Here is a 19,524-nt window from a genome sequence, read left to right as displayed (position 1 = left end):
AGCAGCGTTAGGGCCTTGCACAATGAGAGCCCTGCAAATACCCAACAGTCAATCTCAGTAGGCATGCAGTGTGTTTTCCAGTCTTGCCTCTACCACTGTTCCACAAGCTCCTGGTACTTTACATGTTTCCGCTTGTTGGTTTCCTCCAGGTGCTCTTCCAAGGGCACTCTGAGTTCCAACATGATCATTTACTTGGTAATCTCTGAAAAGATGATCATGTCCAGGCAGAAGAGATGTGAATACAATGTTTTCTGGGAACCTCAACTGCTTGCCCAAGTCCACTCTCAGCTGCCAGTTGGTAACTTTGATTAGGAGGCCTGTCTTCGCTCTAAGCTGTGGGTGAGCCTGATGGCCAGCCTTGACAAAGGAGATAGTATTCCATATAGGTAAATTCATATCCCCTGTAAACATCAGTATATGAAAGACTGCGTTGCTGTTTGCTTACTTCAGTTCTTCTTTTGTACTGAAACCCTTCTGAGCTTTTTAATTTTTTTAAACAAATTCAAACAACTATTCACTGTGCCACAATGCTGCCCTTTGGGCACCAAGGTTGTAGGTTTGATTCCCACCTTTGGCTCTAGTCCCCTTGAGCAAGGTGCTTACCCTAAGTTGCTCTAGTAAAATTACCCAGCTGTGTAAATGGGTAAATAGTTGTAAGTATTTTAACACTGTAAGGAGAAAAGTGTTGGCTAAATGTAATACACCTGCATTTCCTCCATCTTCCTCCTTGCCCCCTTTAGAGGACAGGAATGGAGGTGGTTTTAACTGTGCAACAGATATACAGTATTTTGAAAAACAGAATGATGAATAAAATGCAATTAATGAAGCCAGGAAATTTTAAAAATCTGTCATATCAGTCTTTAAAACTTTAAAACATTTAAAATCTTTAAAAATTTGCTACTCTGATGTTTGTAGTAAGAAGAATAAGTTTACCTAGCTTTTACATCAATATGGTATTACTGCAGATACCATTTCTAGTCTAACGGTGATGGTAGCCTGAGTGCTAGATCCCTTGCTGTTGATTATTGGTCCTAAGAGGCAAAGGTTGACAAGTTTGATTTGTTGTTTCAGATGTCCTAATTTTCTTCAGATTTAATCATAGTCCCACCCTTTCACTTACTACTTTGACTAAACTGGATTTTAAGGTCTTCCTTCCCCATCTTTTATTAATGTGGTTTTGTTGGCACATCAAAGATTTCTTCCACCAGTTTTGTTCTCACATTTCTATTTTAGTCTGTCTTCTGTCATCGCAGTAAGGTCACTGTCAATTTTTGTATTATCTATTATTCAGACCACTCAGATATTTTATGTATGTGTTCCTGTGTGACCTTTCCAGGAAATATCCATTATAGTGTTTTTGTATTATTTGGATAGTAGTTCCATGTTTACTGAAGCATCTGAAGTTTGGTGAGGTGTTATGAGAATCACAAGAAGTACCCTGTACAGACAGCAATTTGCAGGACTTCCAGTAATGTCTGACAGACTTCTTCAGGTAAAACAGCACAGTTGGGCGCATAAACTTAGACTTTGACATAAAGTGATATTGCACAGTGTTAATGGGATATCTTCTTGCTGCCCCTTAAAAATACATTTTCAAATATTTTATGGTTGCAAGTACTGTACTGTTTAAAGAACTTATGATCAAGATGATAAAAGGGCAGGAAGAGTCCCTGCTATTGTACCCTTAAGAAAGTTACTTATTTTGAATTGCTTCAGTAAAAAAATCCAGCTGTCAGATTGTTCCAAGTAAATGGTTCCGGATAATAAATGTTGACTGATTTGCATAGATCTGCATAATTTGGGTAATACTGGTAGTGGGAAATTAGCTTTAATATCAAGCAAATGTGCTTGTTATTTTTCAGTTTTGTCTACAAGTAATCTGCGACTGAAATCAGAATTGCTGAGATGGTATTCATCATCACTGTTTCATATTCTTATTTATGGCTTTTCTTCAGCAGAGCCTCCCTGAAATGCTCCAGTTCTGTGAAATCCAAAATGGCTTCTTTCTTGTGAAATCCAAAATGGCTTCTTTCACAACAATTTCTACAAAGTTCCTGGTTCACCAGCAAACTATTAATGAAAACCTTGGGAGAATATTGTCTGCTGAAAAACACAGGCCTGAAATGCTTTCTGTGGCGCAAGATCACTATCAAGATGAGTTGTAGAAGTTGCACTTGTTAGAGCTGTTTATTGTATCACTCTTGGCCCCTTTTCCCAAGACACTTAATATGGCTGACCTTGGGGACTTGTACGGGGTAATGTACTTGTAACTCGTAAAGGGTATTAATACAATATATTGCATATTGCATTTCGATAAGCAAGGTGTTTTTCTCGAGTTTAGGCATTGATTGATGTACCTTTTCTGTTTAGGTGCCATTTTTAAATTTAAAGGCCATCTTGCACAGGTGTGAGTTCCTGACCTACTGTATAATATGTTGCCTTCACAGCTGGTATTGTTGCTGTGGAAGCAAGACCTTTTGACTCCCCAAATCCTTTTATGTATCCACTTAACTTCCATACTTTGATAATGCAGATGCTTATCCAGAAGGCAGGAGGTGGAGGCCTCTAAAACAGTATTAAAATGCTAATCTTGCTCTTTCCATTCCTCTTTGAAGCTATGCATCAGGTCCTGGACACACTTAGTGACAGCACCAGCTCCACTACTGCCAATGACTTGGACCTCATCTTCCTCAAAGGCATAATGGAGAACCCAGTGGTAAGTATATGTCTCACCTCATACAACAGTTTCTTGTAACAATGTGCCAAAATTAGATTATCTACAACAAATTTGTGAAACCAAATATAGAATTTTTTTGGGAGATTTGCTGGGAAAAAAAAAGACCAATCCACTTTTCCACCATCTCTGATAATCCTTTACAAACACTTCCAAATATAGTTTTTAAAGATAGCAGATGGACAATTTTTGTGACATTTGCACCATAACCTTCAAGTCAACAACTTAAAAATATGAACAGATGTTTTTTTTCCACTTTGAGAGCATGTTGTCTTGTACAATGCTGCTGTGGTATCAGTGGTTCTCTAGGGAAATAAATTCATTCCTGCCTTTAGGACACAAGTTACTCAAGGTAATCAATTTGTAGCTGCATGTCAAAGGCTAATGCTGGAGCAGAAGTAGAGAATTAAACAAATACATAAATATGCGACATCAAGTTTGTAAGAAGGAGTAAAGGTGAATCCATGTCTCACAATTAGCTAACAATTGTACGTTTGTACAGATGACAAATTAGGGATTACAAAAGTTCCTTTCCTGGGGTATGGATCTGCAGTAACAAGGTCCTCAAACCTTGCTGAAGGCAAGCAATAACATTGCTGTGACACTTAGGGATATCTGCTCACTCACTGTTAAATTAACACAGAATTCAAGGTATTTTGAGGAGCACAAGTTCCTTACTGATGTAGTTTCCATGCTTTTAAGAATTTTCTCTTATTCATCAGCATATTTCAGATTAGATCAAAGAAGTGATACTATCTGCAAGGTTAAAGCAAATACAGAAGAGGACTGATACTCAAAAAGTCACACATATGAATTCTTTATTAATCTTTATATAATGAGTTATTTGAGAGACAGCTGGTAGAGTAGTGGTTAGCGCTGCTTCCCCTGGCTCCCAAGGTCGCGAGTATTACGGCTGTAATGCCTTGAGCAGGGTAATTACCCTAAAATTGCTCCAGTAAAAATTATCCAGCTGTATAAATGGGTAAGCAGTTGTAAGCTTGTAATAATTAATTATTTTTTTAATTGTATTTGCGGTTTGTTAGGGCGCATGCGAAGCTGAAAATTCTGTGTCCCGTGCTGTAGTAGGAGTGTGACTCGGTCGATTGATTTATCGCGTCTGTTTGTTTGTTTTGGTTACCGTTGTCAGAGTATTTTTGATTAGGACTCTCAGCTGATGTGAATTAGCCTGGTTTGAATAGCAGCTGGTGACCCCTAGTGGGAGTGGTAGCGGCAGCCTCTTGGTGTGAACATTCGGAGTGCCAAGACAAAGGAGACTACCTGCGGGAGTCCAGTGAGAGAAGCCTCTGCCACTACATGAATTCTGCCATCACCATCCTGTTCTTTGAGGGATCATGCATCAAACGTGTCCCTACATGTCCATAACCTGCTGCTACTGTAACCTGGTTTACGCTTATCTGTCAAAGCCTCCATCCTGCTTCAGTTTCTCCATGGGGCTCTGGAACTGCCAGCCTGCTGTGAGGAAGGCTGACTTCAAAGCAGCCTACACCTCCCATCTCTTGCTGGACCTCCTGGCCCTAACTGAAACCTGGATTACGCCAGACTACATAGCCAAACCTGCAGCCCTCTCCACTAACTACTCATTCTCCCACACCCCTTGTCCCTCCGGCAGAGGTGGAGGCACAGGCTTGCTCATCCTTCCCCGGGTGGGAATATTCTGTTCTCCCTCTCCACCTGCATGACCTGTCCTCCTTTGAATTTCATGTTGTCTTTATCACTGCCCCAATCACTCTTGCTGTTGTTATTCTTTATCACCTGCCTCGCCCTCCCAGCTGCTTCCTGGATGACCTTGATCTTGTTGAGCTCTCTCCCAGGGGACAACACTCCATTGGTTCTCCTGGGTGACTTCAACCTGCATATCGAGGATATTAATGAAATGGGCCTTCTGTCACTCCTGCCCTTCGATCTCCCCCTGTCCCAGTCCCCTGCTACTCACAAAGCAGGCATTTGCCTTGACCTTTTCTTTTCCTGTAACTGTGGCTGTCCTGTCCTCTGTTACTCTTCCATCCTACTGTTACTCGGCTGCATGTCTCTGATCACTTCCTCGTCATCTTCCAACCCTATCTCATCACTCATCGCTCTCTGCATGGATGTCTGATCACCACCTCCAACTCAACCTCTCCAAAACAGATTTTTCACCTCCCAGCTGGCTTGTCCTCCTGTCACAATCTATCGATCAAACTGGACAACTCACTCATTTTGCCTACCTCCTCGGCTAAGAGTCTGGGAGGGACAGTTGACTCAAATTTATCTTTCTCTCAGCACATCGAAGCCACAACCCAGTCCTGCAGATACATTCTGTACAACATTCACAGGATCCATCCTTACCTCACAACTGAGTCTGCCCAACAACTTGTCCAGGCCATGGTGACATCCCGTCTGGACATTGCAACTCTGTCCTGTTTGACCTTCCCGCTACTGCCATCAAACCTCTGCAGCTGATACAGAACGCTGCTGCATGAGTTGTGTTTGACTTGCCAAAGTGTTCCCATGTATCTCCTCCACTTGCTTCTCTGCACTGGCTTCCTATAACTGCTTGGATCAGATTCAGGACTCTGGTTATTGCCTACAAATGCATCAATGGAACTGCTCCTGGCTATTTACAAGACTTGATCAACTGCTACACCTGAACTAGACCCCTTCGCTCATCTACTTCTACTCGCTTGGTGGTCCCGCGCACAAAAAGTAAAGCACGGAGGTTTTTGGTTCTGGCTCCTTTGTGGTGGAATGACCTCCCTCTCTCACTCAGAACTGCTGAAACTGTCTACATTCAAGAAGGGTCTGAAAACTCACCTAGTAGACACCAGCTAGTGAGGAGTCATAATGTCTACTTTACTCAAACTGAAAACATATTCTGTACTTCATTGTGTTAACTGATTTCACTGTTTTGTAGCAATGGTATTGTTAATTGGTGAATAAGTAGGTGACAAGTTTGCTGCCTGTGGCTCTGCCAGGCTCATGAAAAAATGGAGGAGACCAAACTGGAGGCAGTGCGAGACAACAATGTGGAACTGGTACAGGAGATCCTGAGGGACCTCACCCCTCTGACACACCGGAGCAAGGCTGCTGATGAGCTGGCCCGTATTTTGAAGGAGCCCCACTTCCAGGTACAGTCCTACGTGATGCACTTCAGTTACAGTTATGCTTCATATGGGCTGTATTATTATAGGACTTAAAGTTACTCATGTATTTACATTTACATAGTATAGGCACAGGTGGGTAGACTAGTCAACAAAAATTAAAAAGTATTGTTTAAAACAAAATGTCTAGTATTAAAGTACTCATTTAAAAATTTACTTAGCATGTTAGGTTAAAAAAAAAAAAAAACCCTACTCAGACATGAAGTTACTTTAAATGTTTTTTAATGTTCTTAACCACTAGCAATGTCATGAACTTCAGTATACAGTTTTAAGACATGGAAAAATATATATTACATTATATCTTTGTTACATTTATTTTGCAGACACTTTTCTCCAAAGCAACTTCCAGTGAACTCTATGTAGTATTATCAGCCCACACACCTTATTTACCAAGGTGACTTACACTGCTACCTGCACTACTTACAATGGGTCACTCATCCATACATGGGTGGAACACACTCTCCCTGTCACTCACACACTATGGGTAAACCGGAAAAGCATGTCTTTGGACTCTGAGAGGAAACCCATGCTGACATGGGGAGAACATGCAAACTCCGCACAGACAGAGCAGGGATGAAATCAATGTCCTCTCACACCACCCAGGTGCTCTGAAACAGCAGCACTACTCGCTGTGCCACCGTGACACCCCTGGACTAATGTTAAATCTCCTGTGGTGATAAAACTAGATATCAACTGGACTAGTCACATGAATACAAAACATGCAGACTAGATTATTTAACCTGGGGGTGGTGGGGGTGGTGGGGGGGTGGCGCAGCGTAGCGTACTCGGTGGGTGCAGGGTTTGAGTCCTGCTTGGGGTGCCTTGTGACGGACTGGTGTCCCATCCTGGGTGTGTCCCCTTGCTTCCCTGTGTTGCTGGGTTAGGCTCCAGTTCGTTGCGACCGTGCTTGGGATAAACTGTTTCAGCCAGTGTGTGTGTGTGTGTGTGTGTGTGTGTGTGTGTCCGTATCCGACACCTTTGTCCAAGGCAACTTTCAGTGTACACTCATCCTCTGTTATTCAGTTTCCCCATATTTATTTAGTTCTTCATATATCCAATCTCAGATGATTAAAACAATTTGCATGCCAGGTTAGACAAAGGACTAGGCAGGGAACAATTGTGGCTTTTTATTTTTGCAACCCATATTATCAAAACACACCGAACAGGAAATACAGCAACAGTAAGAGCGCCACTACTACAATCAAAACTGTTAAATATGAACTTTGTTTTAGAGTCTGGGCTTTTACTAAACCCTTGATTGAGTGATTGACTAGAGCTGGGCTTGCTATCCCTTTAACAGGTTGCTTCCTTTCCAGGTGCTGTTGCCAGTCTTATGGATTCGGTATGGCCAGGTCTTAGCCTGCCCATTCCGATTTGTTGGTAATAGGTCTGCATAGTCATTCATATGGAAAAATGAGTAGGGAAGATACATGGGAATGCTTCAGCAAGTCAAACGCAACTCAGGCAGCAGCATTCTGTATCAGCTGTAGAAGTTTGATGGCAGTACCAGGAAGGCCAGACAAGAGAGAGTAGCAGTGGTGCAGACAGGCTGTCACCATGGCCTAGACAAGTCGTTGCGCAGTGTCTGTTGTGAGGTAAAGACGGATCCTTCAAATGTTATGCAGGATGCATTTGCAGGTCTGAGTTGTGGCTTTGATGTGCTGAGAGAAAGATAGACTTGAATGAATCATCACTCCCAGACTCTTAACTGAAGAGGTAGGCAAGATGAGTGAGTTGTCCAGTTTGATTGAGAGATCATGACGGGAAGACAGGCCAGCTGAGAGGTGTAGGATCTCTGTTTTGGAGAGATTGAGTTGTAAGTGGTGATCAGCCATTCATGCAGAGATGTCTGAGAGGCAGGCAGCAATGTACACAGAAATGTCTGATGCTTCAGGTGGAAATAAGAGGAAGAGCATCAGACGCTACTAGGAGCGCTGTTTTGGTAGAGTGACTGTCTCTGAATAGAGACTGATACCCATCGAGGAGATGGCTCTGGGTGAGGAATTCAAATAGTTGACCACAGGCTGTCCCTTCTAGAGTTTCACACAGAAAAGGGAGGAGGGAAACGGGGTTGTACTTTTGGATTGAGTTAGGATCCAGAGATGGTTTCTTTACCAGAGGTGAAATGAGGGCAGTTTTGAAAGTAGATGGGAAGCAGCCAGAGGAGAAAGAGTTGATTATCTTGGAGATGAAGGTGGAGAGTTGCAGCCTTTCTCACTGCAGACTGGCAGTTCCAGAGTCCCAATTAAGCTAAAGTATAGCATAGTATAAACATCGAGTTAAATAGAGAAATGGTGTTCATGCCATAGGAGGAGTATCAAAATGAAGGCTGTTCCACGTATTATAATATATACAAAAAGTAAAACTGAAAAAAATAAAATGTCATTCAAATGATCACTAGGGATGCCACTCCAGGTCCACCCAGCCCATCAGCACACCTGATCCCAAGAAGGGTGAAGGAGTACCATCGGTTGTGGATAATTAATAAGCTTTCCACTGCCTTGCCTGCATTCAGCAAATGATCCTGTTTTTTTTTTCTTTCTTGAAATCTCGTTCTGTGCCCATGTCCTTGTTTTGTGTTTCAGCCTTGTCTTTGTTATGCCTCTGTGTACCTGCTCCAGTCCCGTATGCCTGTTCCACTTATTGTCCTCCTAAGAGCACTCTGTGCGTCTGTTTGTCCCATGCTTTTTGTCTCACCTCTGCACTTTTATTTACACTCTGCGTTTGAATTCTCACTGTATAAAATGTGGAATAATAAATTAGAAAAACCCTAATATTCTTGATACATATATTGTCTTTATTTTAATAATACATAATAATGTGTTTGAGAATAATTAAATTATTGCACCTAACATATGTGAAAATACAGACAGTTAATTCCAACCAAAATATCTTTAGTACCTTCAATTCAAGATTCAAGAGTTTATTGTCATGTGTACAGTAAACAGTTCGTTACACTGTACAATGAGATTCTTACTCTGTGAGTCCTCTCAGCAGCCTATGACATAAATTATAAGGACATAAGGAAAGAAAAACAGAAGAAAAACACAAGGAAAACAAGGATAACACAGGGCGTAAATGACAAATTTACAAAAATTACTATTAGTGCAAGGTCGCAAGTTCCAAAAATTACTAAAATTACTAAGATTACTATTAGTGCAAAAATCCAAGAAGTGAGGTTATATATGTATATAAAGTGTGCAGTGCGCAATGTAAACATGGAAGTCGTACATTCAATAACAGTTGAATTAAAGTTTCCTCAGTTTGCTTGCCAAAGATACAAGCATCTTCCACATCTATTAATTTAATGAGTAAGCAAGTTTTTGGATAGATAATGTGAAGAATTTTGAACTGTATTTTTCTTGCTTCGTTAAATATGCAATATTTAAAAGGTATTAGGGCAGACTTCCTCCAGTTTACATCCAGAATATTGGAATTCCAGAAAATTTCCCTCTAGGAATAATGCTACCTTTCTTTGAATCCAGACTGATATCTATCAAGGATATGGTTCTGGGTAAGGACTGAAGATTACATTACATTACATTTATTCATTTAGCTGATGCTTTTCTTCAAAGTGACTTACAGTGTTGAGGTTAGAATTATTTACCATTTATACAGCTGGGTAATTTTACTGGAGCAATTCAGGGTAAGTACCTTGCTCAAGCCAGGGTACTACAGCCGGAGGTGAGGCTCGAACCTGCAACCTTTGGGGTCCAACCACTATGCTACCAGCTGTCCCATAGATATCTGATCACAGATTGCCCATTCCAGAGTTTTTGACAGAAAAGGGAGATGGGAGATTGGCCTGTAGTTTTGGACTGAGTCAGGATCCAGAGAGGGTTTCTATACCAGAAGTGAAATGAGGGCAGTTTTGAAGGCATATGGGAAGTAGCCAGAGGAGAGTGAGGAGTTGATGATCTTGGAGATGAAGGTGGAGAGTTGCAGGGAGATGGTCTGTAGGAGTGTGGATGGGATCAGATGGAGGGAACAGGTCGTGGCTCTGTGTGACAGCAGCAGGTTGGAGATTTCAGTTTCTGACAGGGGCTTGAATTTGGAGAGCGTGACTTCGCAAGGAGGTCCAGCATGATCGGGGCAGGTGGATGCCGAGAACTAGTCCGTGATTGCATTGACTTTGTCTCAGATCTTGATAGTATCACGGGAGGAATGCTATAATGTCAGTTTGTCAATCAAGGCAGGACAAAACTCAGAACCCACTGGTCAACACTAAACTCTTAGGGGTCAACAATAAACTTGAGTCTCATTGCAGAAAAATGTTAACCCTTTTGTGATATTTATGCTCATACTTGTCAGTGGAGACTGCTGGAAGTCAACACCGCCCAGCTCACCTGGACACAATTAAACAGAAGTGTAAATAGAAGAGGGCTACCGCAGGAAAGTTGCGGAATCTCAAAAGCAAATACACACCTTTCTAAGACACTCTTTGATTTAAGAATATTCTACAACCTTGATTCTGACCCAGGTTTTCCCACGACCGTGATCTTGTCCAATTCCAAGAATCCCACCACAGCTTCAACCCAGTGCCATCCCCTATCTCAATAATTCATACCTCTATGCCAGCTGCAGGCATGTTGGGGTCCAAGAAGTCTCTCTCTACTGGAGCACTTTTCTTGTATGTGCCGCCATGAAATCTTCCTGAAGCCCTCAAAATTGGAGTTGCAACATATTACTTCTCCTGTTCAGGGCTACGGCACAGATGAAGTAGTGACAGGTAGTGACAGTGAGACCACATGAATGTTTTTATATGGGGATGGCGCACTCCAGTATTTTTCAAAAGGCCTCTGCATTCCACCTCTGCTGATTTTACTACTATGTTCATGGAAAGGGTAAAAAGTGTCACTGAGATAGTACAACCAGCTATTATACTGTTCTCAAGCTGATGCCAGTCTGATGTAATAGATCCAGAAGTGACTCTCATCTTCAAATTGCTGTAATAATCCAGGATGAGATGCTTGATCTTGCTGGGAATATGGTTTTTGTGTGGAGCAAACTCAACCAGCTTGGTTGGTATGCACCCATAAGCATTGGCAAGGTCCAGCTATAACACAGCGGTCCACTTTTCCTTTGCGAGCTTCTCTGATGAGTTGTGTAACTACACTAGTGTGATCCAAACATCCAGGCACTCCAGGGATGCTGCCCTTCTGCTCAGAGGTGTCCATGTACGCGTTCTTGAAGAGAAATTCCATTAGTCAATGCGACAAGATGCTGAAGAATATCTTGCACTCTACACTGAGAAGTGAAATGGCTGTAAACTGATTGATATTCTTCGAGGATCCAAATGTCCTCTGCATACCTCCACCGGGAAGCAGTCTTTCCCCTGCACCATATCACCCTCAAGATTTTATACAATTGCCACAGAATGTCTGGGCAACGCTTGTAAACAATGTGTAATGCATTCCACTAGGTTCAAGGGCAGAGGCTGATCTTGCTCTTTTCACCACCTCTTGAATCTCCCTCCAGCAGGTCTCATTTGTAGCAAATTCAACAGTGGGGGATGTTGGGTTTATGAGGACCTTATGGTGTTCAAAGTCTTGCCCTCTTTTTGGGTTACTCAGGGTGCTATGAAGGTAGGTGTTCAGTTCTTCCACTGAGCACATGAGCTAGTCCCTATGCTTATCCCCTATAATTTTCTTGGTGAAGGTAAAGGGGTTGGAAATGAAAGATGCCCATTTCCTGGCTCTTTCTTTTCCACGTTTCCTGCGCCACTCTCCCCGGCAGAGTGTCTTGAGTTCTCTCCTTAGGATGTTACATAGCTCCACCAGTGGTTGTTACTCATCTTTACTGGCTATCTTGTGCTGCCCAATTCAGAGTTCATTCTGTAATGATTTTGTCTAAGTGCATATGACTCCAGACATCTTACTTTTACATTTATTCATTTAGCAGACGCTTTTCTCCAAAGTGACGTACATCTCATAGAAAATACAATTTGTGCATTACATTAGGAAAAAGAGACATAGTTGCAGATGTGTGACTCTTAAGTACAGTTACTTTGTTTCCTTCACCATATGCACCGATGGTCATCAAACAAGTAGCTGCATAAAACTTAACCAGAATATCGTCGATTCCTAATTACCTTCCTAGTTTTTGATCTTGATGTTTTATTTTCATTGGTTACAGTAACTGAATGTTAAAGAAGTTAAACTTCTGCTATATGTTTCTATTATGTTATTGTATCCATGTTTATCAAAACAGTTTTCTTGTTTTTTCACAATTGGTTTATTGATAATTTTTAAGACTTATTCAGATAGCCATATTTTATTTCTTGCAGTACTGGGCTTTATGTATCTTAATGTCAGCATAGCATGAGAAAGTCACTGGTCATCTATTAGGCTAGTGGATGGCTCCTTGACAATATGTGTACTCTGGTTTGCTAGTCCCTTTTGGAGACCCATGACTCCGTGGCTTCCAAAAGCTATGACACCCCACCTCCCAGCCCGTGTGCCTTCATGGATGCTGCTCTCAACAACCAGCCTGTACCCCCTGATGCTGTGAGGATGGTGGGCATTCGCAAAGTGTCAGGAGAACACCTGGTAAGGGCTGTGTGATATCTACTCTGCATGGGCACAATACATATTGTTACTTGTAATAGAAAAGATTGTGTTGTAGGTTTTTACTTTTTAAGATGGTTAATTGGCTGTATTGTTATATTAACCTACATATATTATAAAAATGTAGTCTTCTCCTGCCATACGAAGGCAATGCATTCCTGGAAAACTTTTGGTAAGGTAGACTTTGATAACTTCGAGACATAATTATCATTAGTTTTAATGGGAAAAGTTTTTGAGCCCTGAGGTCCAAAAGTCAATTTGTGCTAAATAAAGAATATCAGAATGTCAGATATTGCTAAACTGAATATCAACATCAAATGGCAAACTTGGGTGGTAAGATCCGGATAGTTGTAATAAGACCAAAAAAAAAAAAAAGATGGGACAACACACTAAGCACTTTCATTTTTATAAAATGTAATATACAGCACTGACATGTTTTGACCTTTGTCTTCATCAACATGCATATACAGTTACACAAGAAGTGCATTACATATAATCCGCAGACCATTAGACCGCTTATGAAGTCATCACTCGTGGACCAAATAAGTAAAGCAGCAAGGGAAGGGAAAACATAGTCATCGAGTTTTAACACATACAATGCTCAGACAAGCAGAAATCTGTAAGTGCTGTATTCGTATTTGTTGCAATGCAGTGATCATGAGGGGCACATAAGCATTTACATTTGGGCAAAATAATGACAGCAAAGAGCACAATTGCTCATTTATCTACATGTGTGTATTTTTTTTTGCAATATTTATATATTCTTTATTATGTGGGAAAAACTAAAAGGGTTCTGAAATTGAGAATTGCTTAGCACCTGTTAGGAATAAAGATGTGAAATATTAGAATAAATAGCAGCCATATCAAATGGGATATGGCTGCTATTTATTCTATTTGTTTATTTTTGCTTTCATTCCTGCTACTTCAATTTTAAGTGTCTCAGTTTGGTCCAAGAATACAAGAAACCTGTCATCTGTAAAGAGCTGTGATGGCAGCTACAAGCTTCAAAACTGGTTACTCTACATTATTTTGTTTAAACTAGATCCTTAGTCCTTTGAAATCTGGAACTGGAGTGAGCACAACATGTCCCCTTTATGTAATCCAGCATTCATTCATACACAGTTCACAAATATCTGTTTGAAAGCTGAGACCGTATTTACTTGAATATAACTCGCCCTCGCTTATATCTTAAACCCCTAATTTTACTGGATGAAAAAATAAATGAAAAAGTTTTGCATATACCTTGCGCATGAAAAAAGTTTAAAACTGTATAGATAATCAGTGTTGCTACGGCTGTTTTAGATATTTTGAAATTTGGTTAAAGAGAATCAGCATTTCAACACTTGTCGGCTTGCCTTTGTAAATTTTGCTTGAAATATGGAGAACGTTAAAGTTACGGTGCTGGTTTTAAACTCGAAGTTATTGATTTTGCAGAAAAACATGGCAATGGAGCAGCAGGGCATGAGTATTACAGTGACTGAGTGACTGTAACTTGCATTACAAAACACCAATAAGTCAAGAAAAGCATTCTGAGGACCTAAATGTGGAAAGTTTCCTGCATTGGAGGGCAAGTTATTTGAATATGTCTTAGGTTTGCGTAAAGATGGTTGCTGTGTTTCGCACTAAATGTTACATTTCAAAGTGTGCGAGTTAGTTACAAAACGAGGCATCAGTCGCACAGATCTGAAAGTGAGCCGTGGTTGGATCACGAGATTCATGAAGAGTAAAAGCCTTTCCCTCCGTCGAAGGACATCCCTTTGCCAAAGAATTCCAAAGGATTTTGAGAATAAAGTGATGGATTTTCGTCGCTATGAGATTCAACTTAGGAAGAGAAATAACTATATGGTATCGCAAATAGCCAATGCCGATCAAACACCCCTCAATTTCGACATGTTGCACCAAACAATAACAGAAAAAGGTGAAAAAAAAGCATGATAATGCGCACAACCGGAAGTGAAAAACAGCGATGCACCAAAATTGCATTCTCGCAATTACTGCAGATTGAAAAACGTTGCCTTCTCATGTAATATTAAAAGTAAAACAATGCCGAAGGGGAAATTTTCTCCTGAAATTCGTGTAAGAGTGCAAGAAAAAGGGGAGATGGACACTACAATGGTTCAAGATTGGATTAGAAGGTCAGCAGCCGATCATGTAAATAACGTTGATAATTAAAATTTAAATGCATTTGTTTTATGAATAAAGTGAACGATTATAATTCTAATGAATACTGAGGATTTATAATAAACATCAATTTAATTTTTCCTGAAAAACTTTAGTTTTTTAGTTTTTTTAGTTGTAGTTTAGTTTTTTATTCTGGCGTTGCCCAAGGTGAGAGGCGGCGGGCTGGTGTGGGCTTATTAATAGCCCCCCAGTTCAGCCGCCATGTGTTGGAGTCTACCCCGGTGAATGAGAGGGTCGTCTCCCTACGCCTTCGGGTCAGGGAACGGTCTCTCACTGTCGTTTGTGCTTATGCGCCTAGCGGCAGTGTAGAGTACCCGGCCTTTTTAGAGTCCCTGGGGGGCGTGCTGGAAAGCGCTCCCACTGGGGACTCTGTCGTTCTACTGGGGGACTTTAACGCCCACGTGGGCAGCGACAGTGATACCTGGAGGGGCGTGATTGGGAGGAACGGCCTCCCTGATCTGAACCCGAGCGGTGAGTTGTTATTGGATTTCTGTGCTAGTCGCGGTTTATCCATAACGAACACCATGTTCATGCATAAGGGTGTCCACCAGTGCACTTGGCACCAGGACACCCTAGGTCGGAGGTCGATGATCGACTTTGTAGTCGTTTCTTCTGACCTTCGGCCATATGTCTTGGACACTCGGGTGAAGAGAGGGGCTGAGCTGTCAACTGATCACCACCTGGTGGTGAGTTGGATTCGATGGCGGGGGAAAAAGCTGGACAGACCTGGCAGGCCCAAACGTATAGTGAGGGTCTGTTGGGAACGTTTGGCGGAGGCCCCTGTCAGAGAGGTCTTCAACTCCCACCTCCGACAGAGTTTCAACCAGGTCCCGAGGGAGGTGGGGGACATTGAGTCTGAATGGACTATGTTCCGCTCCTCCATTGTCGGTGCGGCGGTTCGGAGCTGCAGCCATAAGGTTTCCGGTGCCTGTCGCGGCGGCAATCCCCGAACACGGTGGTGGACACCGGAAGTAAGGGATGCCGTCAAGCTGAAGAAGGAGTTGTATCGGGCCTGGCTGGCTCATGGGACTCCTGAAGCAGCTGACAGGTACCGACGGGCCAAACGGAGCGCGGCTCTGGCAGTCGCCGCGGCAAAAACTCGGGCTTGGGAGGAGTTCGGTGAGGCCATGGAGGAAGACTTTCGGTCGGCCTCAAAGAGATTCTGGCAAACCGTCCGGCGACTCAGAGGGGGGAAGCGGTGTTCCACGAACACTGTTTACAGTGGAAGTGGTGCGCTGCTGACCTCAGCTGAGGATGTTCTCGGGCGGTGGAAGGAGTACTTTGAGGATCTCCTCAATCCCTCCGACACGCCTTCCGTAGAGGAAGCTGAGGCTGGGGACTCGGAGGGGGACTCGTCCATTACCCTGGCTGAAGTTGCTGAGGTAGTCAAAAAACTCCTCGGTGGCAAGGCTCCGGGGGTGGATGAGATCCGCCCCGAGTTTCTCAAGTCTCTGGATGTTGTGGGGCTGTCTTGGCTGACACGCCTCTGCAGCATCGCGTGGAGTTCGGGAACGGTGCCTCTGGACTGGCAGACCGGGGTGGTGGTCCCTCTTTTTAAGAAGGGGGACCGGAGATTGTGTTCCAACTACAGGGGGATCACACTCCTTAGCCTCCCTGGGAAAGTCTATGCCAGGGTACTGGAAAGGAGAATCCGACCGATAGTCGAACCTCGGATTCAGGAGGAGCAATGCGGTTTTCGCCCTGGCCGTGGAACACTGGACCAGCTCTATACCCTCACTAGGGTGTTGGAGGGTTCGTGGGAGTTTGCCCAACCAGTCCATATGTGTTTTGTGGACCTGGAGAAGGCATTCGACCGTGTCCCTCGTGGCATCCTGTGGGGGGTGCTTCGGGATTATGGGGTTCGGGGCTCGTTGCTACGGGCTGTTCGTTCCCTGTATGACCGGAGTAGGAGCTTGGTTCGCATTGCCGGCAGTAAGTCAGACCTGTTCCCGGTGCATGTTGGACTCCGCCAGGGCTGCCCTTTGTCACCGATTCTGTTCATTATTTTTATGGACAGAATTTCTAGGCGCAGTCAGGGAACGGAGGGTGTCTGTTTTGGTGGCCGCGAGATCTCGTCTCTGCTTTTTGCGGACGATGTGGTCCTGTTGGCTTCATCAAGTCAAGACTTGCAGCGTGCACTGGGGAGGTTTGCAGCCGAGTGCGAAGCGGCGGGGATGAGAATCGGCACCTCCAAATCCGAGGCCATGGTTCTCAGTCGGAAAAAGGTGGATTGCTCCCTCCGGGTTAGGGGGGAGTTGCTCCCTCAAGTGGAGGAGTTCAAGTATCTTGGGGTCTTGTTCACGAGTGAGGGAAAAATGGAGCGGCAGGTCGACAGACGGATCGGTGCGGCGTCCGCAGTAATGCGGTCATTGTACCGGTCTGTTGTGGTGAAGAGGGAGCTGAGTCGTAAGGCGAAGCTCTCAATTTACCGGTCGATCTACGTTCCTACCCTCACCTATGGTCATGAACTCTGGATCATGACCGAAAGAATGAGATCGCGGATACAAGCGGCAGAAATGAGTTTCCTCCGCAGAGTGGCTGGGCGCACCCTTAGGGATAGGGTGAGGAGCTCAGTCACCCGGGAGGAGCTCGGAGTAGAGCCGCTGCTCCTCCGCATCGAGAGGAGCCAGTTGAGGTGGCTCGGGCATCTGTTCCGGATGCCTCCTGGACGGCTCCCTGGGGAGGTGCTCCGGGCTTGTCCCACTGGGAGGAGGCCTCGGGGCAGACCCAGGACACGTTGGAGAGACTATGTCTCCCGGCTGGCCTGGGAACGCCTTGGGGTTCCCCCAGAGGAACTGGAGGAGGTGTGCGGGGAGAGGGAGGTCTGGAGTACTCTGCTCGGACTGCTGCCCCCGCGACCCGGCCCCGGATAAAAGCGGAGGAAGATGGATGGATGGACTTTAGTTTTTGAAAATTCCCGCATATATCTCGCACCCTGAATTTTTTACTTGAATTTTGGGGGGAAAAGTGCAAGTTATATTCGAGTAAATACGGTACTATTTTCCATAGCTCCTCTTTCATCAGATGTCCACAGTTCTGGGTGAAAATAGCTCTTAAGCATCTGGAAAGGTAAGGAATTGGGATTCTTCTGTAATTATAAAATTTCCTTTGACACCATTTCTTAAAACTATGGACCTTAACTATACTTAACTATCCTCCTTCCTATGATACCTGTGTTCCATACAGCACTGAACAGCACTCACATAGTTTGAACAATGTTTTTAATCATCCAATTTCAATAACTCCTTGTCCTGAGCAGCGTTGTGGTGAACTGGAAGCACTGGGTGCAAGGCTGGGGGGTACACCTTGGACAGGATGCCAGTCCATTGTAGGGTAGCCACACATGCACACATTCACCCATTCACATACATATTTACATATATTCATGTAGCAGACGCTTTTGTCCAAAGCGACGTACATCTCAGCAAAAGTACAATTTATGCATTACATAAAGAGGAAGAGACATAGCTGCAGATGTGTGTCTCAAGTAAACCTAGTTTGTTGCCTACCACTTGCTACACCGAGGTTCATCGTTCAAGTAGGTGCATAAAAAACATGATAGACAAATTCTGATACCCTCCTACCGAATTTCTTTATTTTTTTTTAAAATTAATATTATAAGATACACAAGCAAGCAAAAACAATGCCGGAGTATCGGCTGAATAAAGGCTTTATCTGGTGATGCTCATGAAGTTATGGTACATGAACTTTACACCGTACATGAGCTGGAGAGATCTTGGGCGAAATGGGTCCGGAAAAAGTGAGTTTTCAGACCCTTCTTGAATGTAGACAGAGTTTCTGCAGTTCCGAGTGAGAGAGGAAGGTCGTTCCACCACAACGGAGCCAGAACCGAGAATCTCTGCGCTTCACCTTTCGTGCGCGGGGCCACCAAGCAAACAGAAGTAGACGACAGACATATTATGGGCAATTTGGCATAGCCAACTCACCTGAACAGCATGTCTTTGGATTGTGGCAGGAAACCCATGCAGACATGAAGATAACATACAAATATGACACATACTGAATGGGGAATCAAACCCACATTCTTTCCACGACCGAAGCACTGTGAGGCAGCAGTGCTACTCAGTGCACCACCGTGCCACCTTATTATATGTTTTGCCACCTTCAATGGACTTTGTTTTGGTCTCTTTTCCCAGTGCACTCAGTATTTAGTGAAAACATCATGGCGATTTGACGAGGACCTCGTAAATATCTAATCCAAAGGCAATTATTATTTGTATTGGAGTACAAATGTTGCAGTGTTGAAGATAACAGTAAAAAGATAACAGCATTCAAGTCGGTTATCTGTAGATTACAGCTCTAATCACCATACAATATAACTGCCAGCTTTGTAAGTAATACAGCAACAATCTGTCTTTTGCATTTCGCCAAGAGGCCAAAAGATATTCATGTTTTGACTCTAGTATTTATTGAAATTTTTTCATTGCACTGACTAAATCTCCCCCGTTCTCTTCCCTCTCTTTTACCATACCAAACCTCTCTCCCATCCGCTGCACAGTTCTCAGAGTTTTTCAGAGACGGATGTCTTCCTTTCTAGACACTGTCTTCTAACGTCCAGCCTAGCTTGCCCTGTTTCCAGCCCATCAGATGTACTCCATGCCAAAAGGATCAATCTCCATGCTTTTGAACGGCCATGGCAGAAATAAAATAGTTCCACAGACTTAGCAGTTTACAAGGAGCCCCTGCCATCCTTCCACTCTGGTGTTTTCTTGGCTAAAACTAAAACAGACTGAGTGACCACATACACCACCCAGGTTTCGAGAGGGGGCAGCGCTACTCGCTGCGGCACCATACCACCCATGTTCTGTTATCTTTTTAATAATTAAAAAAAACCCTAAATGCAGCTACTTGTGTATATGTATAT

At 43.4% G+C, this 19,524-nt stretch overlaps 1 protein-coding gene across 2 annotated transcripts in view; it reads left to right on the top strand.

Moving 5' to 3' along the window:
• The window catches only part of mpp2b (MAGUK p55 scaffold protein 2b), a 94,950-nt gene that overhangs the window by 45,512 nt on the left and 29,914 nt on the right, over nt 1-19,524 (top strand). For both annotated transcript variants that reach the window (XM_018742133.1, XM_018742132.1), the window contains exons 3-5: nt 2,616-2,716; nt 5,707-5,859; nt 12,285-12,440. In XM_018742133.1, the coding sequence (XP_018597649.1) occupies nt 2,616-2,716; nt 5,707-5,859; nt 12,285-12,440 (410 nt within the window). The remainder of the gene's footprint in view (nt 1-2,615; nt 2,717-5,706; nt 5,860-12,284; nt 12,441-19,524) is intronic.

Source organism: Scleropages formosus, chromosome 25, assembly GCF_900964775.1.
Source record: "Scleropages formosus chromosome 25, fSclFor1.1, whole genome shotgun sequence".
Classification (NCBI taxonomy): domain Eukaryota; kingdom Metazoa; phylum Chordata; class Actinopteri; order Osteoglossiformes; family Osteoglossidae; genus Scleropages; species Scleropages formosus.
This window is presented reverse-complemented; position numbering and strand designations above follow the sequence as displayed.